At 46.8% G+C, this 19,809-nt stretch overlaps 1 protein-coding gene across 10 annotated transcripts in view; it reads right to left on the bottom strand.

The window, feature by feature from the left end:
* EXD3 (exonuclease 3'-5' domain containing 3) overlaps positions 1-19,809 on the bottom strand; it is a 248,101-nt gene that overhangs the window by 157,074 nt on the left and 71,218 nt on the right. For all 10 annotated transcript variants that reach the window (XM_014880988.2, XM_088177400.1, XM_088177398.1 and 7 more), the window contains exons 4-8: positions 16,956-17,020; positions 12,495-12,662; positions 11,108-11,275; positions 663-716; positions 106-245 (exon numbers count right to left, since the gene is read on the bottom strand). In XM_014880988.2, the coding sequence (XP_014736474.2) occupies positions 106-245; positions 663-716; positions 11,108-11,275; positions 12,495-12,662; positions 16,956-17,020 (595 nt within the window). The remainder of the gene's footprint in view (positions 1-105; positions 246-662; positions 717-11,107; positions 11,276-12,494; positions 12,663-16,955; positions 17,021-19,809) is intronic.

Genomic DNA, 19,809 nt, shown 5'->3' with positions numbered 1-19,809 from the left:
GCCAGGGGACAGACACACTGCTCTGATCCCAACACAGCCAGGGGACAGCCACGCAGTGCTCTAGCAGCACCTTGGCCTAGCTGTCAGAAAGACAAGTGTTTATACCTTGTGATGTCTCTGATATTGAAGCTGAGGTCACACCACTTGTCTAGGGTCTGCAAGAGCTTCCTCTGGAGCTCGGGATATTCTGCCACATAATCTTCCACCAAGTTAGCTTTATCCTGGAGCAGTAGTGGGGTACACATCTAGGAGAAGGAATTACATTAAAGCAGCATGCCCTGCCTTTGATCCCCATGGAACATAAGAATGAGTCCCAACCCTGCCCAAGCCATCAGTGCTGCCTACAGGAGTGCTGTGACATCTGCAACACAAATATGAGCAAAGCTTCGGTGCAGCAAAATACTGATTTCTGCCTCAGTGACGAGCATAGCCAGGATTTGTTATAGCAATGGCTGCAGCCAGAAAAACCAGGTAATGGGAGCTAACAAAGCACTCTGTGCCTAGTCTTGATGTAAAGGTACCTCAACAACACAATAGGCACTTCTTGGGAATGGAGCAAAGCCTCAAGTGAAAGGCTGCAGGACTTGGAGGGCCCTGATGGATCTCCTGCTTAAAAAAACGTGAATCTGATGACAGAGAAGCCTCCAGAGGAAATTACTCACCTTCTCTACATCTTGATCTGGCTGTAATTTCAGCTTAATACTCAGTATGGCTGCCTAGAAAACATGAAAAAAAGTTGTGTATTTAGAAGAACCCTACAGTGGATAAATGGGCATTATTCCAAAGTGAAGTAAAAATGCTGTTATACACATTTTTAATGTGTTAATTATTTCTGTTACGTTGTCAAGCACAAATCCTGCAAACATTTGGCCACATTCATTCCACAAATGTACAAGAACACTCCTGGCAGAGCTGCATATCCAGAGTAGCAACAGCCCCTGGAGCAAAAATGAAAGATCAAGGGGTTGGGCAGAAAGCAAGTGAAGCACTTGGACAAAACCAGCTGAGATGGATATTTCCTATCAATTTCATGTTAAAAACACCATACCTTTCTGAGCAAACTTTATCAGTCTCACTCTGCCTTTGAAATTTTGTAAAACAGTTGCATTTTGTGAAAGCAACTCAACATTTTAAACATCCTGAAATCAAAAGGTAATAGTTTCTCTAATTCCTGAGTCACTCCACACCCCTGAAAGCACCAGGGTCACCACAGGCAGTTAGATGGGAAGAACTGTATTTTTCCCTTTTGTGAGATCTCCGAATCTTTGATAAGCCAAGACCTGCCACGTTCAAAACTGCCTCCAAAACAGGATCTTCTGGAACCTGCTGGGATGAACTGCAGGAACTCAAGGTCAGAAGAGCTGAACAGCCCGTCCCATCCCAGCTGAGGACCACAGGAATGGATGAAGCTCTAACTGTGCACTTCTTGGGAAGTACAGACACAGATTAGGATTTACAGGAGGTAAGAGTATCTCATTTCTGTTGTGTGTGAGAACTCTCGGATCCCAAATACAGAATAAGCACTTAATGGGTGGCTTTAATATAGTGCCTTCTGCCAGTAACTGGGGCAATCAGGGCAAGGAGCCTTGGAGTACCTCTGTGTGTTAATGCTGAGCTGGGAGCCAGAATGAGGAGGTTGGACATGGAGTATGCTTCCAATACCTTGGTCAAGTCAGGCTGCATTTCTCCAAAGGGCTGTAAGCAGTGCTGAAAAGACATCTGTGACCCTGCCAGAGCAGGACTGACCAACGATGGGATGGAATCCACTGAACTCACAAACACCTGTTATTCAGATGAGGATAAAACCAGTGTGATAGGGCTTGGAAAAGCTCTTGTCTTCCATAGGTTTCTTTGCTCTTGGTGATTGATTTTGATTTGAGAGGAAAATGATGCATTTGTCAAAATGGATGGACATTAGAGCTGTGCTATTTGTTGGAGTATAGAATCGTAAAATGGTTTGGGTTGGAAGAGGCCTTTAAAGCCCACTTAGGTGCAACCCCCTTGCAGTGAGCAGGGACATCTTCAGCTGGATCAGGTTGCTCAGAGCTGCTGTCCAGCCTGAATTGGAATGTTTCCAGGGATGGAGCAGCCACAGCTTCTCTAGGCAACTTGTGCCAGGGCTTCACCACCCTCACAGTAAAAAAATCCCTTATATCTAATCTAAATCTCCCCTCTATAGTTTAAAATCATCACCTCTTTTCCCATCACTCCAGGCCCTACTAAAATGTTTGTCCCCATCTTCCTAATAGACCCCATAACGCATAAACAAAATGCAGTACCAAATGTGCATTTCCCTAGAGAGAGAGAGAACTCCCACCATTACATGTCACCTGCATGAAACTTTTCTGGAAAAATACAAGAATAACCCAAGTGGGGGCAGGCATATGTCTTGAAATTCATTTCCTGTGATCACTCGAGTGCCATCTGAATTCACCCCACCACTGGCAGCACATGTCCTGCAGAGCCACACAAGCACCACAGACACCTCACAGCTCATCCCTGCTCACAGCAGCAGCAGTGGATTACATTCCTTTCTGGGGAATTCGTGCCTGTATTTCACCCTCTGCATCACAGACTGAGTGTGCAAAAGCAGAGAACCAACACACGTCATGGAAGTTCACCTGCTCAATCCTACTGCCCCACTTAGAAGTGGGAAAACATCAGTTTTTTCTGTTTGTTTTGGTTTGGGTTTGGTTTTGAGGAAGTTTGGGTGGTTTATTTTTTTTTTAGCACTGCTTCATTGGAAGTCCAGGCTTCATCTTCAAAAGAGAAATCAAGAGAAGAACTTTTAAGTGACAAAAAGAGGAATTACCATTAATGCAGAGACTGAACCGAAAGACACAGGAGCATTGCTCAGCCCAGCTAAACCTCAGCCAAACCTCTCCCTTGCTCCAGGCTTTCTAACTATTCCCCAAGGCAGAGGCAAAGAGCTGCTTCTTTCCTCTCACATTATCAGCTTAACAACACAATGTTCATGCTGAGTGATTATTCTCAAGTTGAAAGCTGCTATTTGTGGTGTGGACCTGAAAAAGGGGTTTGGGTCTCCAACACTTTGGCAGCTGGTTTTGCTTTCCTCTCAGCTCCTCAAGTTTGCTGAATTAAAATAAATAATTTAAACAAAAAAGAAGAAAGTATTTGCAACTCTCAAGGCCTTGTTTCACCATTTGATCTCATTAGTACCTCCTATTGTAGCCTTAGTTTTAACTGCAACATCCAACAGCTCCCTAATGGCTTTTTAATGTTCAGATTAACCTAATTGCAGCACTGTTATCTACATGGCAGAACTTTATCTCCAGCTCTACTAACTGTACAGGTGACTTAATCAGATGAACATGTGTGGTGTCAGGTTGGGTTTTCCTCTTTCCCTGGTTGGATATTCCATCCTGTCCTAAAGGGTGTAGAAGAACAGATGTTCATTTGTAGGGCTGGCAGACATCTCCCCCACAGCAGGCCTGGAGGACAGAGGAACTCCAAACACACAGAGATTGATGGAATCCTCACGGCTGGAGAAGACCTCTAAGATCAACAAACCCAACCATCAACCCAGCACCGCCACAGCTTTCACTGCCAAACCATATCCCCAGGTGCCACATCTACGTTTTTTCTAACATCTCCAGGAATAGTGACTCCATGGCTCTGGGCAGCCTGGCCTAGTGCTTTACATAAGCTGTTTTTTAACAGCAATCTAACATCTTCCAGCTCAAGTAGGTAATGGAGCAGTTGTGCTGCTGGCAGAGCCTCCCTGCAGCAGGGAATGCTCCTGGGGCAGGGCAGCTGCTTTGTCCATGCCTGAAGCATGAAAGAAGCATGAGCTGGGCCCTAGAAACAGGCACCAGGCTGGATCAGGGTGCAGCTCCAGGGGCTGGGCTGAGCTGGAAGCCAGCAGAGATAACATCAGCCTGTTTACAATGGGAATAGTAAGAGAAGAGATATGAGTAACTGTAATAAAGATGAAAGTGCTTGGCAGCTGTGTCTGTGGTCTCAACTCCGAGCTATTTTAAGATTTTGTTTTGTTATTATCGTGTTTTGAATTGTTTCACTCCACAAACAAATTTTGTGTAAAACGACCCTATTTTTAACAGTCTGTTTACAGCCGATAAGATCTCCAGCAAAGCAACACCTCATTCGCAGGCTCCTTTTGACTCAGAAAACAAACACTTTAATGAGGCCGAGCAGGCTGTAGCTGAACGGGTGATAAACCCCCTCCCCACCCACAGCCAGCATTCCCCATCTGCAGTGCTGGGCTGGAAGGCGAGTCAGGGAAGCTGGAATCTGGCAATCCCTATCATCCAGATGCAGATCCTCGGGCTGGATCAACAGAGCTGCCCAAATCCTGAACAGCAGGTACCCCCCGACTTCACCAGCTGATCAGTAAGAGCCAAAACCCGAGGCAGGATGCAGGAATATGGGCAAGCTCCAGGGAATGCTGAGATATTTGCACCTGTCAGGATCTACTCACTCCCTCAAACACCAAAGAGACTATTATTGTCATGGCTGGTGGTACAAGGAGCCTTTGCACAAAAATATGTTTCATCCACATAGAGTTTTTAGCATAATCTAATAACAGCAATAATTATCGTTATTGCAGCACATAACAGTGTTCAACCTGTACTAACCCCCCACAGATGACAACAAACCTGGGGGAGGCTGGTCCCTCTCTTGCCTTGAACAAGTGTAAACAGGAGAGAGATGTGATGAATGCATTGCTTGGTGCAGGAGAAAAACTGATGGCCATTGCCTGATCCAATTCCTGTCCAAGCTTCTGAGTCTCCTCATCCTTGGGCAGCTTTGGGCCATTCTTTGACTTGATGATGGTGAATGCAAAAATCCCATTTGGACATTTTGTAATAGTTTTGTCTCCCAAGGATAAACCCCTAAAATACAGCAGAGGGCTGGTTGAGTCTGGGGCAGAATTCAAAGCTGGGCAACACTACATTAAATTCCACCTAAGCCACGTGTAGGTGCACTGACCAAAGGATGGGGAAAGTTCTCAAACCTGACATGTTCAGGCCTAGCCACGAGCACCAGAACACTCCTGCAGTCACGCGAATGCAACCCACGAGTATGGGAAAGTGGGGAGTGCTCTGGAGCCAGAACAGCCCAGACACCCTCACCAATACCTGCTCCTCTCAGCTTGTTTTGAATGCAGTTGGCTCTGTCTCATCGAAAAATGACTATTCTTTCCACATACAGTACGAGGTGCAGGAAGCCACACAAGATCTTATCTGCAAGGGCATGTGCACTTGGGTGGTGTCTGCACTGACAATTTCTGCAATTTTCCCACGGTGGGGTTCGCAGCAGAGGAATTACCTCGTGCATGAGAACTGCTTGGAGTGCTGAGGCAGGACACACACCAGTGGTTGCTGATGACTCCTGCTCTTGGCTCTCCTGCAAGTGAGCTGGGACAGCACAAATACAGATATGTCTGTGCCTGACTGAGTGCACTATTTGTGAACACATGGTGAGGGAATTTCTGAAAACCCAAAGAATAAACGAAACAACAGAAGTGGACTTTGCAGAGGAGGAACTGACATCAACTCCAAGAACATCACAGTGATCAAAGCCTGGATAATGGCAGAAATAATTGAGTAAAAGGCACACCAGGTATTAATCACTGGGCACATCTGTTTTGTGTTTTGGAACTACTCATTTCAAACTTGAGGCTAATCAGCTTTGCTGAGCTCTCAGGGTGCATCACTGCACAGTGGATGACATCAGGTTCGATGGTTGATTGCTTCCTGCTCAAAGGGCAGTTCATACACAGCTGGCTGTGGGAAGGTCTGCAGAAACCGGGGAAACACGACATTCCTCAGGTCCACACTCAAGAGACCAGGAAAGAGTGAGACCACCAACATGGAGCAGTGACAGGTTGTTTATTCCCAGCCAAAGAATTTGAGGTAGAGGGAGAGAAGTACAAGTCCAGGTTGGGAATATGCACAGGTGAGGGGAAGAGGGAACTGAAGCCAACCCTCTCTGATTTGTGTCCCTCAGGTCACTCAGCAGTTTTAGATGGGGTTTAACTGCTTGGCTCATTCTCTGAGCGTTGCCCACCTCCACCAGACCCAGACTTTGCACAACTGGATTTGCTGCACATCTCCAGGGCTGTCCCAGAGCCCAGAAATTCTGGTAGTAGGAGTAGATCTCTACTGTCTCATTTATGACTCCCAGCAACACTGAAGCTCCTTCCCCAGGCATAGTCCAGGGCAGAGGTGGGTCTGGAGGCTGGGGAGGGCATCAGGGGCCCATGGCCCGTGGGCTGGCTCCCTCTGCTCCAGACAGGCATCACTGGACAGGCAAAGTGCCACTAGTGCTGTCCTTTTGCAGCAGGGTATGTTCAGAGGAAAAAGGGGTGGATACTAAAACATCATCATCTTTATAGGAGAAACAACTGCTGTAACATTTTCCTTGGGCTTCTTAGCCAATATAGTTCATAATTTAAAAGAAAAAAGGAAATACAAATGTACACACTTTAAAATATAGTAAGAGCTGAACAAGCCTTTGTACAATTAAGGTGGTGAATGGAGATAAGAAGCAATATCAGAGACGTTTTCCCTGGCCTGAGAACAGCTCAGAAAAAGCCAGAGTGAAGAAATCCAAAATCTGATTATCCATTAATGTGCTCAATCAATGCTAACACTGATCTCTACTGACAGATCTGCAAAGATACACTGTGTGTAGTCCAGCACCATGGATGCAGTATGGCTACAAACACCAACATCCCTGACTCTTCAGAACATCCCTGCACTGAAACTGAAGGTCATGATGGGGATTGAACTGTCCATTTTTACACTTCCGAGTATTTGTGCTCCTTTAAGTTTAAGTCTTGTCAATCACCCTTTCTATTATGTCTGTAGCAGTATTGCTGACAAAAATTCGCAATTCTGTGTCTACACAGCTTTTTCTCTGGGTCTCTTTTTCTCAAACATATTTTATGTCAAATTTTAACTGAACTCTACCAGATAATCCACATTATCTTAATTGAAAGAGTAAACATTAACCAAATTTAACATACAAGCCTTCATTATTTCTAGAAATTGATGGATAAAACATTAGAAAAAAATATAGTCCGCTTTTGCAAACAGAGAAATCTGAATGGACAGCAACTGAAAATCCTGCTAAAAACAAAATACTACTAGCTTCATCCAATATTCTTGTTTAAGAATCAAAGTGATGAAGGGGAGAGAAACTCTGTGAATCACTGACACAGAGGCTGGAGTGGGAGGTCTCTCAGGCCCAGGAATATTTCTGGTTGTCAGAGGCTAAAAAGATTATTTATTGTTTCCTTCCTAAACCCAGCTCCACTGCCACCTGTTCAGAATTTACTATAAAGCTGTTAAACAAGACGAGAACTTTGATGCTGACTGTGAAAACAAGTTTCACTGTATCTGACCCGAGTAGCCCTCACTGCTGATCCAGAAGCAAAGGAATTTGATTTTTTTTCTTTAAGCACAGCTATCTTTTTACCTTTATAAGCTGTTTAAAAAATGTAAATAAAATAACTCAGTGGACAATAGAGGGCATTCATCCCCCAGAAAGACAGCCGCCACCCTTAGACATGAAATATCGCAGCACATTAAGTCATGAGACCCCGCTAATCAAAGCTGACAGGGCCCTGAATGTGATTTCTGCTGAGACTTAGCGATATCATGGGGCACTGAAGCATGCACAGCCTGCCAGACTGCCCCTGTTCATGTGACAATGGCTTTTATTCCCCAAAGGGGCCTGCGAGTGACAAGAGTCCCCTTTGTCTCCAGGCTCCCGCATTCGCAGTGCAAGAGAGGTTCATTCAAGCAGCCCCAGACACTCTTTGAAAGGCTGAAGTGTAACATAAGATGACCATGAAACACTAGCTTGCCTTCTGCCTACCCCTCATTCTTCTCTAGCACAGCCTGGCCTATTCAGGGCCTCTCGCAGCCCTGCTCGCTCTGCATTACCCCCGGTCTGCTGAATCTCAGCATTGTCCTGTGGGCACCCAGCGCCCTTCCCACACCAAAACCCAGTGTCCTTCCCACACAAAAAAGGGTGTCCTTCCCACACCGAAACACCCAGTGCCCTTCCCACACCAAATCCATCCAGAGTTCTTCTTGCACCACTTCCACTGACACCCAAGTGCCCTTCCCACACCAGAACCACCCAGCACCCTTCCCACACACACCAAATCCACCAGCACCCAGCACCCTCCCCACACCAAATCCACTCAGTGCTCTTCTCACATCAAATCTACTGGTAGCCATTGTCCTTCCCACAGCACATTCATGCAGAGATCTCCCCACACAGCATTCATGCAGGGCCCTTCCCACAGCCCATCCTCCTGCATGCAGCACCCTTCCCTCACGGTGCTCCCTTCCCTCACGGTGCTCCCTTCCCTCACAGTGCTCCCTTCCCTCACGGTGCTCCCTTCCCTCACGGTGCTCCCTTCCCACACGGTGCTCCTTTCCCACACAGTGCTCCCTTCCCTCACGGTGCTCCCTTCCCACACGGTGTTCCCGTCCCACACGGTGTTCCCGTCCCACACGGTGCTCCCTTTCCACACCGCATACACCCCACAGCACGCCTGGGCTCTGGCACCCCCGGCACAGCCCAGGCTGAGGGAAGCAAAGAGTCATGGCTGGCTTTGGGGGGGTTCTGGGAAGGGGACAAGGCTGCTGTGCTTCACTGGAACTCCCTGAGTGGGAATGCTGAACCCTCCCATCTCCCCATGCCATGGGGGCTATGATGAACAGAGCTGGGAGCCCTTTGCCCCGCTCAAAGCTCTCACTGCTTCGTCACAAAAGAAAGATAAAACGCCACACAGCCCAGACACCTCAAAACCCAGTTCCACATCCCCGCTTTTCCTCAGCTCCCGCTATCTGCCTGTTTCCTCGCATCCCGGGAGCACAGTGCCATCCGCTGGCGCTGCTCCCCTGCAGGTGCCTCCCCAGCACAGCCCGTGCTGCTAAAGCAGAACCATCCCCTCCACCTGTCCCCAGTCCCCTCTGCTGTGCCCTGTGCCAGCACTGCCCCAAGCCCCGGGCTCAGCCTCCCACCAGCTCCCCCAAATCCAGGCACAAGGGAGGGCCAGAGGTGCTTCAGCAACAAACAACTGCCACGGCCATCCCCAGGGATCGGGGATCTCATTTTCCAAAGGGAACGTTCTCCGAAACCTCCATGTTGGAAAGGAGCCTTCATGGTTTGCACACCACAGACAAAGAAAATAACCTGCTGTAGAATAAATCACAGAACCCCAGACTGGTTTGGGTTGGAAAGGCCCTGAAAGCCCATCCAGTTCCATCCCTTGCCACGGGCAGGACACCTTCCACTGTCCCAGGCTGCTCCAAGCCCCAGTGTCCAACCTGGCCAGGGACACTTCCAGGGATCCAGGGGCAGCCACAGCTGCTCTGTGCCAGGGCCTCCTCACCCTCACAGGAGGGGATTTCTTCCCAATATCCCATCTAAATTTCTCCTCTTTTAACTTAAAATAGTTGCCCTTGTCCTATCACTATCTGCCCATGAAAAATGTCATCTCCCTCTATTTTATAAGCCCTTTTAAGTAATGAACTGTAAAATGCCTGGTGTTTTATTGCAAATACAGCAAGAAAATAAAGAATGACAGTCAGGATTTGTATGGATTTCTGTCCTTTCAGGAGAGACTGAAGAGCCAACAATCCTATATCTGAGTCTGCTTCACTGCCCCAGTTGAAAGATGAGGAAGAGCAGGACAGACGGACACCCAGCGCCACTGTACCGCTCAGAGCCCCCCTCCAGACTGTTTGGAGTTACTTTGACTTAGGTATGTTCAATCCCAAGGGCAGTAAAAGACTTCCTGTTACTTTTGAAGAGAATTCTATTCATCCTTCTGGTAACAAAAAAAAGCTAGAAGAAAGCTATGGCTGAGAGTGAGAAGCTGTTGAGGTTTCCTGTTCTTCACACCGAGAATGAGCAGTAAATGAGCACTGCTGTGAAAGAAAAGCCAGAACAACAATTCCACTCAAAAAAATCTAGAGCTTTCCAAAGCTGGATCTAAAAAGAACAGTATTTCTAATGAAAACAACAAGTAACTTTGAAGCCATGAACCTAAAAAATCCCACTTGAATATAATCAAATAGGACATTTCTGTTGTAATTGTCAAATATTCACATTCAAAAACTTTTTGAGCACAAGACTAAGTCTCAAGCAGCTACCGAGGAACTTCAAACTAAATACAAAATATCTTTGTTTCAGTATTGAAAGAAATCAACAAGAATGGGATTCCAGGATGCCACCTGTGAATTCAGCTTTACTGAAGAACAGGATTTTAAGAATGCTATTTGAGTTTTTGCTAAACAAGGTCAAGTTGTTATACACCACCAACCATGCTTCTGGGAGAAAAACAAACTCTTTTGCCTTTAAAAGAGAAAGATCACAGAATGGTTGGGAGGGACCTTCAAGACCATTCGGTTTCACCCCCTGTCACAGGCAGGGACACCTTCCACTACCCCAGGTTGCTCCAAGCCCCATCCAACCTGGCCTGGAACAATTCCAGTATGGAGCAGCCATGCTGGAGATGCTGCAGTGCTATAGAACAGGGTAAAGCACACCAGATCCTGGGTGTGGTGAACTCCTGCCTGTGTCAACTACCCAGATACACAGATACAGGATATTTTACACACTTGGAATATGAGTCTCAGTGGTAAAGTGACTTCAAAACTTCTCTGAGACCTGAGGCTGGGGCAATCACATGGGACCAGTGAGATTTTCCAAGCCCTCTGGCTGCAGGTGGGCTGGAGATAGCACAGCAGGTCTATGACCAAGGACTAAAATCCCTTTTTTTCTTGCTAAGACAAAGAAAACAAAAAAGAACACAATCATCCCCTTAAATTCTCCAAATTAAAGCCTATTAACCTATTACTTTCAAAGGTCAGCAAAGGAATAGAGGGAGGATTCCCTGGTATTCTGTCCTCAGTCAGCAGAAAAGCTGAGGTTGAGCCCAGGCTGCTCCTGTACACGGGAAGAGCACGTTAAGCTGCAGCATTCACAGCGTGCAGCTGCTGGGATGAAATGGAATTCACATTGAAATGCATCTAAAAAAAAGAACACAGACATTCACAGAGAACTGGCAAGGTAAATTTATTTGAAAGACATGACCCACCTCTTTGTAATTGCCCTGGACATAAAGATGACTGACATGTTCAAGCAAACAGTTCCGGTCCGCTGTGTGGAGCTGGTAAATGCTAATCAGGGGGTCAAGCAGATTAGCTGGGCACTGGGAGAGCATTCCGAGCACACGGGCCTGCAGCTTCTTCAGCTTGGTGCCAGACTTCAAAAAACAACAAAAAACAATCAAACACAGGTTTGGTAAAGACGGCTGCGATTCAACAGTGGTCGAAAACGCAGCTTGTTTAAACAGAGCAAGCAAATTCCTCTGGAAGGGATTCTCCAATTTCCCCACAGAGTCTGCAGGCAGAAATCAGAACAATATGATACACATTTTTTTCACAGCATCCACTTTAAGAACATAAAATCTTCGTGGGGTAATTCTGGAGAAGGGATAGGGCGTTGTGCAAAAGTAAAATCTGAAATGGGAAAAATGCCCTCTGCTAACGGAGCTCTTCAGAAATTTTCCCCTCTAGTTCCCAGCAGAAAATTTCTGAATCCAGCGACTCCCTTCCGGGGAGATCTCACCTATCAGACATAAGAATTCTGTTTTCATTCCCAGGCTTGCTGCTGGGTGCATGAAGGGTAGGGAAAGCACTATCAAAAGATACACAGACACAGGTATTAATCCTTGTGTTCCCATGTGATCATTCACTCGTGACACAGGGATTTCAGTGCCAGTAGCACTTCACTGCACTTTGCTGATCCTGTGATGGCAGAGCTCAACATCTAACCAGAGCCATTTGGAAAAATGGGAAAGGAAGTAACACAAATATAAAAGTATCCTGCTGTTCAGAGCCAAAAGCTTACAGAAAAGAGAAAATCTCAGTAGGTCAGAATATCTGAGGGCAGATGGAATGGTAAACATTAGGACATAAAATCTGATGACCCAACTTTACAGAACTAATCATTCAGCTGCTGAGAAGGCAGGCTGTTCCCATTTTCTGCATTCCCACCATATGGCAGGAATTAAGCAATCCTACAGTAACTGGCTTCTATTTGCAGAGCTGGAAGAACACACAGAGCAGATTTCTGCAACTGGGTTTCTCCTGACAGCAGGGATGTGGGTTCCAGTGGAAGAGCCTCCAGCCTGGAAAGGCTGCAAGAGCACCGCTCGATCAAAGTGGTTTGATCTGGAGAGATGGAAATCCCAACTTTGGAGGGGAAACAACTCTGGCAGCACAGCTCCCAATATGATTTCATTTTCAGGCCAGGCACACCACAGATAACAACATCTCACTGTGAGTTTCACATCTTGTCACACTCTGTATAAGGCTTCAGAGAAAATACTGGACTTTGGAATAAAGTGAAACTAGAGATACTTGAGGAACATTAAAATCAATTACTCTCTCCCAGCTCTCTTGGCTTTCTCTTTTTCTAACCTGTGGGACAGCAGGATGCGTTTTTATCCAAAGCTGCAGCTCCGTGGTGATGCAATACCCCAGGGAATGCCCTTTCCCCTTCCAATCACTGCTGCTTTCCAGCATGGCCAGGAGTCCTGCCAAAGGGTCCTCCAGTCTGGCAAAGCCCCGCCTGATTTCTTCCTTGAGCTGCCGAGATACAAAACCACATTGTCATGTACAAAAAGATTAGTGAATCCTCCCTTCCCCCAGCTGAACACAAAGCTTTATTTTTTAAAATTTAATCTATTCAGAGAGGTAACTGTTGCTATTCAGCCACCATCCGCGCCTCCAGTGACTTTTCATGTCATTACAGATTCCTTCATGGCTCACTGCACCTCAAACCCAATGGGAAAAGCAGCAATTGTCCACACTAATTATCCCATAAAGACAGAGAAGTTGTTCTGTGGGGCAGACAAAGGGGCTTGGGATTTGGGGGAGGGGGAGAAAAGAAGTGAGCTGGAGAGAGGGGTGTTATTGGGAAAATGGCAATATTGAAGGTAGAAAAGTGGGCTCAAAATCTTCTGATCTTCTAAGACACCTACAAGGAGTAGTAGAAGAACTCCTGGCTACACCACAAACCTGCATATTTGATCTTACGCCCACTTCAGCCACAATAGTGCCCCTAATTGGAATATTTGGGAGTCTCAAAATAGTTTGGATTTTACACTCAAAGTGAATGAAATATCTGAGTTCAAATTCTGTCAGATTGTCATCCTCCAAATCTGAGCTCCATCCTCCAAAGCTCCCTGAGCACCTCCTGTCGCCTTGCACACCTCCATGAGCCTAAAGGCCCCACAGTGGGGATCAGAACATGGGAAAACTCCATGCCATAAATCTTAGAAACCCCAGGGAGATGTGTTTAGAAATGTGAAGGAATTGGACCCTCACTTTGTGAATGTTAATAGGCTACTTACTACCCATCTGGTAGAAGTGATAAATTAGCAGTACTGAGCAATATCTCTATAATGTTTACATTAGAAGTAGTTTCCAGGGAGCTGGGAGGGTTGGCAGGGTGAGGAAGTGGCATCCTCAGTACCCACACAGGACCTCTCACTGCATGGTACATCACCAGCGTGGAGAAGGGCGAGAGCAGAGACAGAAAACAAGAAATCACTGAGAGCAGCTGCTCTCTTTATTTTCTGGCTAAAAAGGCAAATCCAAAAGATGCTCATTCCTGCTGCAGCCAGGAATGTACTTGTAATTTACTGGATTTCAAGGCCCCCATTTGGAGCTTCCAGTCAAAACTATAAAGTTTGAAGAACAACATAGAAAAGAAAATATAATCTACAGAAAAACTGCCAATGAATTTTTTCTTTTTTTATTCATCGACAATATTTACTGGAAGACAGTTGTTTTCCAGAGTGTCTTTCATGTCTGGAAAACCCACAGAACCTATGGTTTATGACAGAAACGGTTTCTTTCTCATCAGGCTATCAAAGGCATTATGAAAAAGCTGATGACTAACAGAGATGGGACCTTAGATAAGAGATTTCTCCCTGTAAGTAATTTTCCCTGTGGCAAGAGTTTGCAATGTTAAACACAGGGCTCCAGTTTTGCTGGGAGATGCAGCAGAAGGCAAAGATGAGCTCTGATCCAACCACAAACATCCAATACAACAGCCAAGGGAAAACAAAGCAACTCGCCAACTCCACTGCACTGTTTGGAAATGGCTTTTTCCCCCCCAAAGCTGCACTTCAGCACATTTGGAGCTTCCACCACCCCACTCAGCTCCTCCTTGGGCTGGAATCTGAGCCTGGGCTCTGGCAGGATGGGCTCCTGCCGACATCAGATCCTGCTGGCACAGGCAGAGCAGCTCCTGGCACTGACACCATTGCCAGCAGCACAAAATGTGCTCATCTGCACTGAGTCTGGCCTTCCTACCAGTGAGACTGTGATGAGCTGGGAAAAAGCCTCCTTCCAAACCCAGGAAGCCTTCAGCCATGGCATCCGTAGTCTGAGGGGGAAAGGCAGAGAACAAAAAGGGCACGAGACACCTAAATCAGAGAGGAAAGAGTGCTGTGCTGCTTGGCTCATCCTTCTGCCAGAGGGGGACTCCTCTCAAACTCTTTTTGTAATTGCCATTTCCATTTCAATTGATACCCATGGCAGGGAATGGCCCTTGGGGAATTTCTACAGCCTGACAGATCATGGGAATAGGAAAATGTTGCTGGATGCTCAAACTACACACTCCTTTATTCAGCTTTGGTCCCCTGTTTCTAGTCCCACAGCTCTGGGCAGTCTTCTGATGCTTCCTGGTTATTCCCAAACTGTCATTCCTATGTAGGAAATGACCATTTCTTATACTCATTCCAGAACTGGGGTCATGTCCTGGCAGACACATTCCTGCCCATGGTCACTGATTGGAGACCAATGGGCTGATTTACCCCAGCTCATGGACAGTACTGACCTACAGGCACACACAGCTAGAGGCAGAGAAGCTCCTGCCACTTACCTGGCAGTGGGGCAGGGTGAGATGGATTCAAGTCAACTTATATCAGTTATTGGAGCTGGAAATTTGGGTGGCAACAGCAGCACAACCCACCTGAGCTGCACACAGAGGGCAGAGCAGCCCAGACCCTCAAAACAGAGTCTACATTTTCTGTGGGTGCACAGCCCTGGGCATGGATCAGCCCATGGTGACAGCGTGACGAGCACGAGTCAGAACCCACTGGGACACTCCTGCTGTGTCTCCCCAAAGCAGCTGGGCTCACCATAGCCCTATCCATTGCTCCAGAAAGGCTTTCCTTGGGCACCCTCCAGGCTGAGAAACATAAGAAAGATGTGGAGATGTAGGAATGAATCTAAAGGAGGTCACTAAGTTGGTCTGAGGGCTGGAGCCCCTCTGCTCTGGAGCCAGGCTGGGAGAGCTGGAGGTGTTCACCTGGACAACAGAAGGCGGCAGGGAGACCTCAGAGTCCCTGCCAGTGCCTAAAGGGGCTCCAGGAGAGCTGGAGAGGGACTGGGGACAAGGGATGGAGGGACAGGACACAGGGAATGGCTCCCACTGCCAGAGGGCAGGGATGGATGGGATATTGGGCAGGAATTGTTCCCTGGCAGGGTGGGCAGGCCCTGGCACAGGGTGCCCAGAGCAGCTGTGGCTGCCCCTGGATCCCTGGCAGTGTCCCAGGCCAGGTTAGACAGGGTTTGAAGCAGCCTGGGACAGTGGGAGGTGTCCCTGCCCATGGCAGGGGGTGGCACTGGATGAACTTTAAATTCTTTCCCAACCTAAATCAGTCTGGGATTCCATGGCTTGTGGGGATCCTGCAGCTTTTCTGCCCCCAGCAGAATCACTGCAGTGCTCTCTGCCAAAGGACACGTCCATGGGAGGCTTTGTCTTTTCCAGAGTGTTTTTCTTCCCAATCCACATACACATCCCAGGGTACCCAGTACACAGATTTTGATGATTTCTCTTCCCTGCTGTTGTTTTGTGGGATTAACTGCCCTCCAGACCTAAAGGATAATATTTTTTTTTCCTCCAACTCTAACAAAACTTAATGGAAAGCTCAAGGCTTCAGAGTTGCTGAGCTCAAGTCTCCACCAGTGACTGATCATTTGGAAAGGCACCTCTCACACTGGGTTTCCAGTTGTTTATTCCAGCTGGCAACCACAGACTACCAGTAATGGAAAGTCTAAGAGCAGCAGCCCAGGACAGTGACTAAGCACTGCAGACATCCACAATGGAGCCCGTCCACCAGGTCCTTAGCCACGCTGGCCACTCCACACAGGACATGCTCCACATGGTTCTGTGGGAGCTGCAGGGTTCTGTGCCTTCTAGAAGAGGAACCATCTCATTTCTGAACCTGCCTGAGCAGCACAGAGTTAAACATGGAAAACTCACCCCTCAGCTGATGCATCTGCTGGTTTTGTGAGTTTTCAAGCTTCCAAACTTAGATGAAATATATTTTACTGCCTATGAAAAATCTCCGTGTAGAGCCCATAGATTGCTGTATAAAAATACAGCACTTATTTTAGATAGCAGTGTAAATTGCATTCACCACTCTTAAAGGCAAAACCAAACCAAATCAGGAAAATAAAAAGGGCATGTAAATACGAAAGCTGTGATATATCCACTTGACAAAAAGCACTTCTCTACCAAGTTCAACTCTCATTTTTTTCAGCTACTAGCAATATTCTTCCCCCTCCCCCCAAGATCCTCCATTTAATGGACAAAAAGGGTTCTTAAAACGAAACAAAAGCAACTTTGATTTTCTTTCTTTCTGTAACTCAGCCCTGGAAACTCCAGCTCTTTTCTGGGAGCCCCTGAGCTGCTTCTCATCACAAAGCTACCTTTTCTTTTCACTTGTAGCTGCAAATGCAGAGGCTCTTCCCCTGAGTGCTGGAATGAAAGCAGCCGTGAAGGATGGCGGGTCTGACCCGAGCGTCCTGCGCCTGGACATGCTCTGCATCCAGAAAACTGCTGTGTGCAGGGCTCAGCCTTACCTTCCCCAGCTCTTGCTTTGTCCAGAGAAGCTGAAGGGTTTTCAACAGTAGGAGTGGGTCTTGGCCTGAAGGAGGGGGAAGAGAGAGAGAAAAGGAGGGAGAAAAACAAAACAAAACAGATTTATTTGTTCTGTAGAGACAGCCCAGACACACTGGGGCATTGTTTCACCCCAGAGAAATCAGCTACTTCATGCTGGAAACCACCAAGCTCCAACTGCCAGTCAGGATTAGTGTGTAAAACCCTGCACTCTGAAATCCAAACAAAATCACAGCCAGCAGCCAGGCACGGCTTTAACTCAGCACCCTGTGGGCTCCTGCATCCAAAGCTGTGCTGCTGCAGCTCCAGCCCAGTCCTGCTGCTGCTCCATGCCCTGCCCACTCCCACCCTTCCCACTGGAAACCAGAGGCTCCTGGAAGAGCCAGCACCTTGCACAGGTCAAGAGGGATGATCAGCACAGGAGTTTTTTATGCACGGCTCTGCAGTGGAAGCTCTTGGCCAGCTGGGGATGGAGGAGGGAGAGGGGGACTTTGGGCCAGAACAGGGACCTGGATGTGCTCAGGGGTGCTGCCCTGCCAGGCTGGACAGCAATGGGGCTGCAGTGGGACTCAGGCTAGAGGGTGCCTGAGGAAGAGGGAAGATGAAAGGCTGCTGTGATGAGTGGCAAGGTTAACCAAAGAGGGATCAAATATTTCAAAATAAGGTTATTTGGAATTTTCCTCTTACTTTTCACCTAGTTATTGCAGAACTTGCATTCAGTTGTTCTTTTGTGTGTTATCATTCCTCATACAGTCATTCATCATACCGTTATTCATCATAACAATATTCATCACACCAGTACTTCTAAAGCAATTGTTTAGGAATATTTCATTTTAAAAGCAGCAACATGTTTGATATCTGATTCTACTTAATTCACAGTCATTTACTTACGAAACCACAACACAAAATATTCTGAATGAAAATCATCTGCAGCATCAACAGTTTAAATGTGAATAATGAATTTAAAAATCTGAATGAACTCTCCAAAACCACTCCTTCTAATGCACCTCCTCTTATGTTTTCATACAGCCAAAAGAAAAATGTTAAACTGAAAAGGAAACTTCCTTTTAATCACCTTCTTTGTTTTACAATTCCTAAAGAGCTCATTTCCAAATGCTAGATTTCATGCTCAGCATCCCATCACACTTCATATTTCAGGTCACAAAAAACTCCTTCAGCTGTGAAAGGCTCTACCTCATCCAGCTGAACTCTGAGGCATCACATTCATAAAATATTTGAAGTAGCAAGCTGATTACTGGTTGAGCCAAGAGCATGATAATATTCCAATTATCCACAACCTCTGGGAAACACCAGCTAAATTAAAAATGCCACATTTACAATTCACAAGATAATATTTTCTCTCATCTCCGGTTGTTCTGAAATGTTGAACTCTCCAAACACTGGCTGTTCGCAGCTACTGCTCCTCCTTTGGAAAAAGAAAAGGCTCTTTTTACACCAAAACAGAAGAAAAGCCAGATCCCTTCTCCTCAGTAAATTAGCAAATTACAGTCAAATTCAGTCCATGTGTGTATGCATATCTGCACACTCTACTCTTGGCCTGACTCCCAAAGAAATTTATACACACACAGGGAAAAAAAAAAGAGAATGCAACGCAGTGTGTAACCAAATACACTGTAAATCTGAGCTGTAATTAATGCAGGGAACAGGCTGGAATGATACAGGAAATGAGAGCAGTTAGGAAAGCAATGTTTCCCTTCAGATGCAACCAATAATTCAACTTGTTAAAGCTTTCAAAACCTCAATCAACAAACCCAACCCTTTTCTTACTGACTGTTTCCTACCTTACCTCCCTGCCACTGAAACCCGAGCTGATACAACCAGAGGAAAACATCTCTGCAGTCAGTTTTAACCAGGTCAGTGGTGCCAGCGTGGCATGGAGCAGCCACAGGTACACAGGGACACTTTCCTGGCCACAGAGCCGGGCTCTGAACACACCCAGAGCTGGGTTATTTCCACAGAGCACCCTTGGAGCATGGCATCCACTCTGGGCTCCTCAGCACAGGAGAGACATGGACCTGGTGGACAGACTCCAGGGGAGAAGGCTCCAGTGAGACCTGAGAGCCCCTTGCAGTGCCCAGAGGGACTCCAGGAGAGCTGGAGAGGGCCTTGGGACAAGGGCTTGGAGGGACAGGACAAGGGAGAATGGCTTCACAATGACAGAGGGCAGGGACTGAGCAAGAAGAGAAACCGAGAATTCTGCCGGTGTCTGCACAGGGCTGTCCCCTTCTTCACCTGGTGAGGCCTCTGGGAATCTAAGGATGCAGCACAGTCAGGGGCTAAACATAAAATAACACACAAGCAGTTGCTCCCAGAGCCAGACATAAACAGGAGAGCAAAGCCACCTTGTGCCCTTGTCTCATCCCACCAGAAGGAGGACACTGCAGCTTGGGCTGGACCTGGAGCTATTGCATCCAGTTACTCTCCAGATGAGACAGAAGATGGAAACGTGAAGGTTCACATCATTTGGTTCCTGAAAGAAATGAACAATTCATCTGCTCTGTCTCCTTTAGGACCTCTTTGGAGGACTGTCCTCCTCACAGTTCTCTGGAACCCCTAAAAAGTGAGAAACTTTGACATGGATAATTCATCAATAACTACTGCTACATCAATAACATCAATAACTACTGGCAGGATACCACACAGGTACCTGCCCATCCAAATCTGAGGAGGAACAACAGATGCAGCAATAAACTAATGCCAGGACATCCAAGGAAAAACAACAGGACCATACAGGCAGTTTCATAAGCCTTCAAGTAAAACCTGGAGAGCAAGTGGCTGCTCCACACAGCAGGGAGC

The sequence above is a fragment of the Sturnus vulgaris genome, chromosome 22 (assembly GCF_052056855.1).
Source record: "Sturnus vulgaris isolate bStuVul1 chromosome 22, bStuVul1.hap1, whole genome shotgun sequence".
NCBI classification, from domain to species: domain Eukaryota; kingdom Metazoa; phylum Chordata; class Aves; order Passeriformes; family Sturnidae; genus Sturnus; species Sturnus vulgaris.
This window is presented reverse-complemented; position numbering and strand designations above follow the sequence as displayed.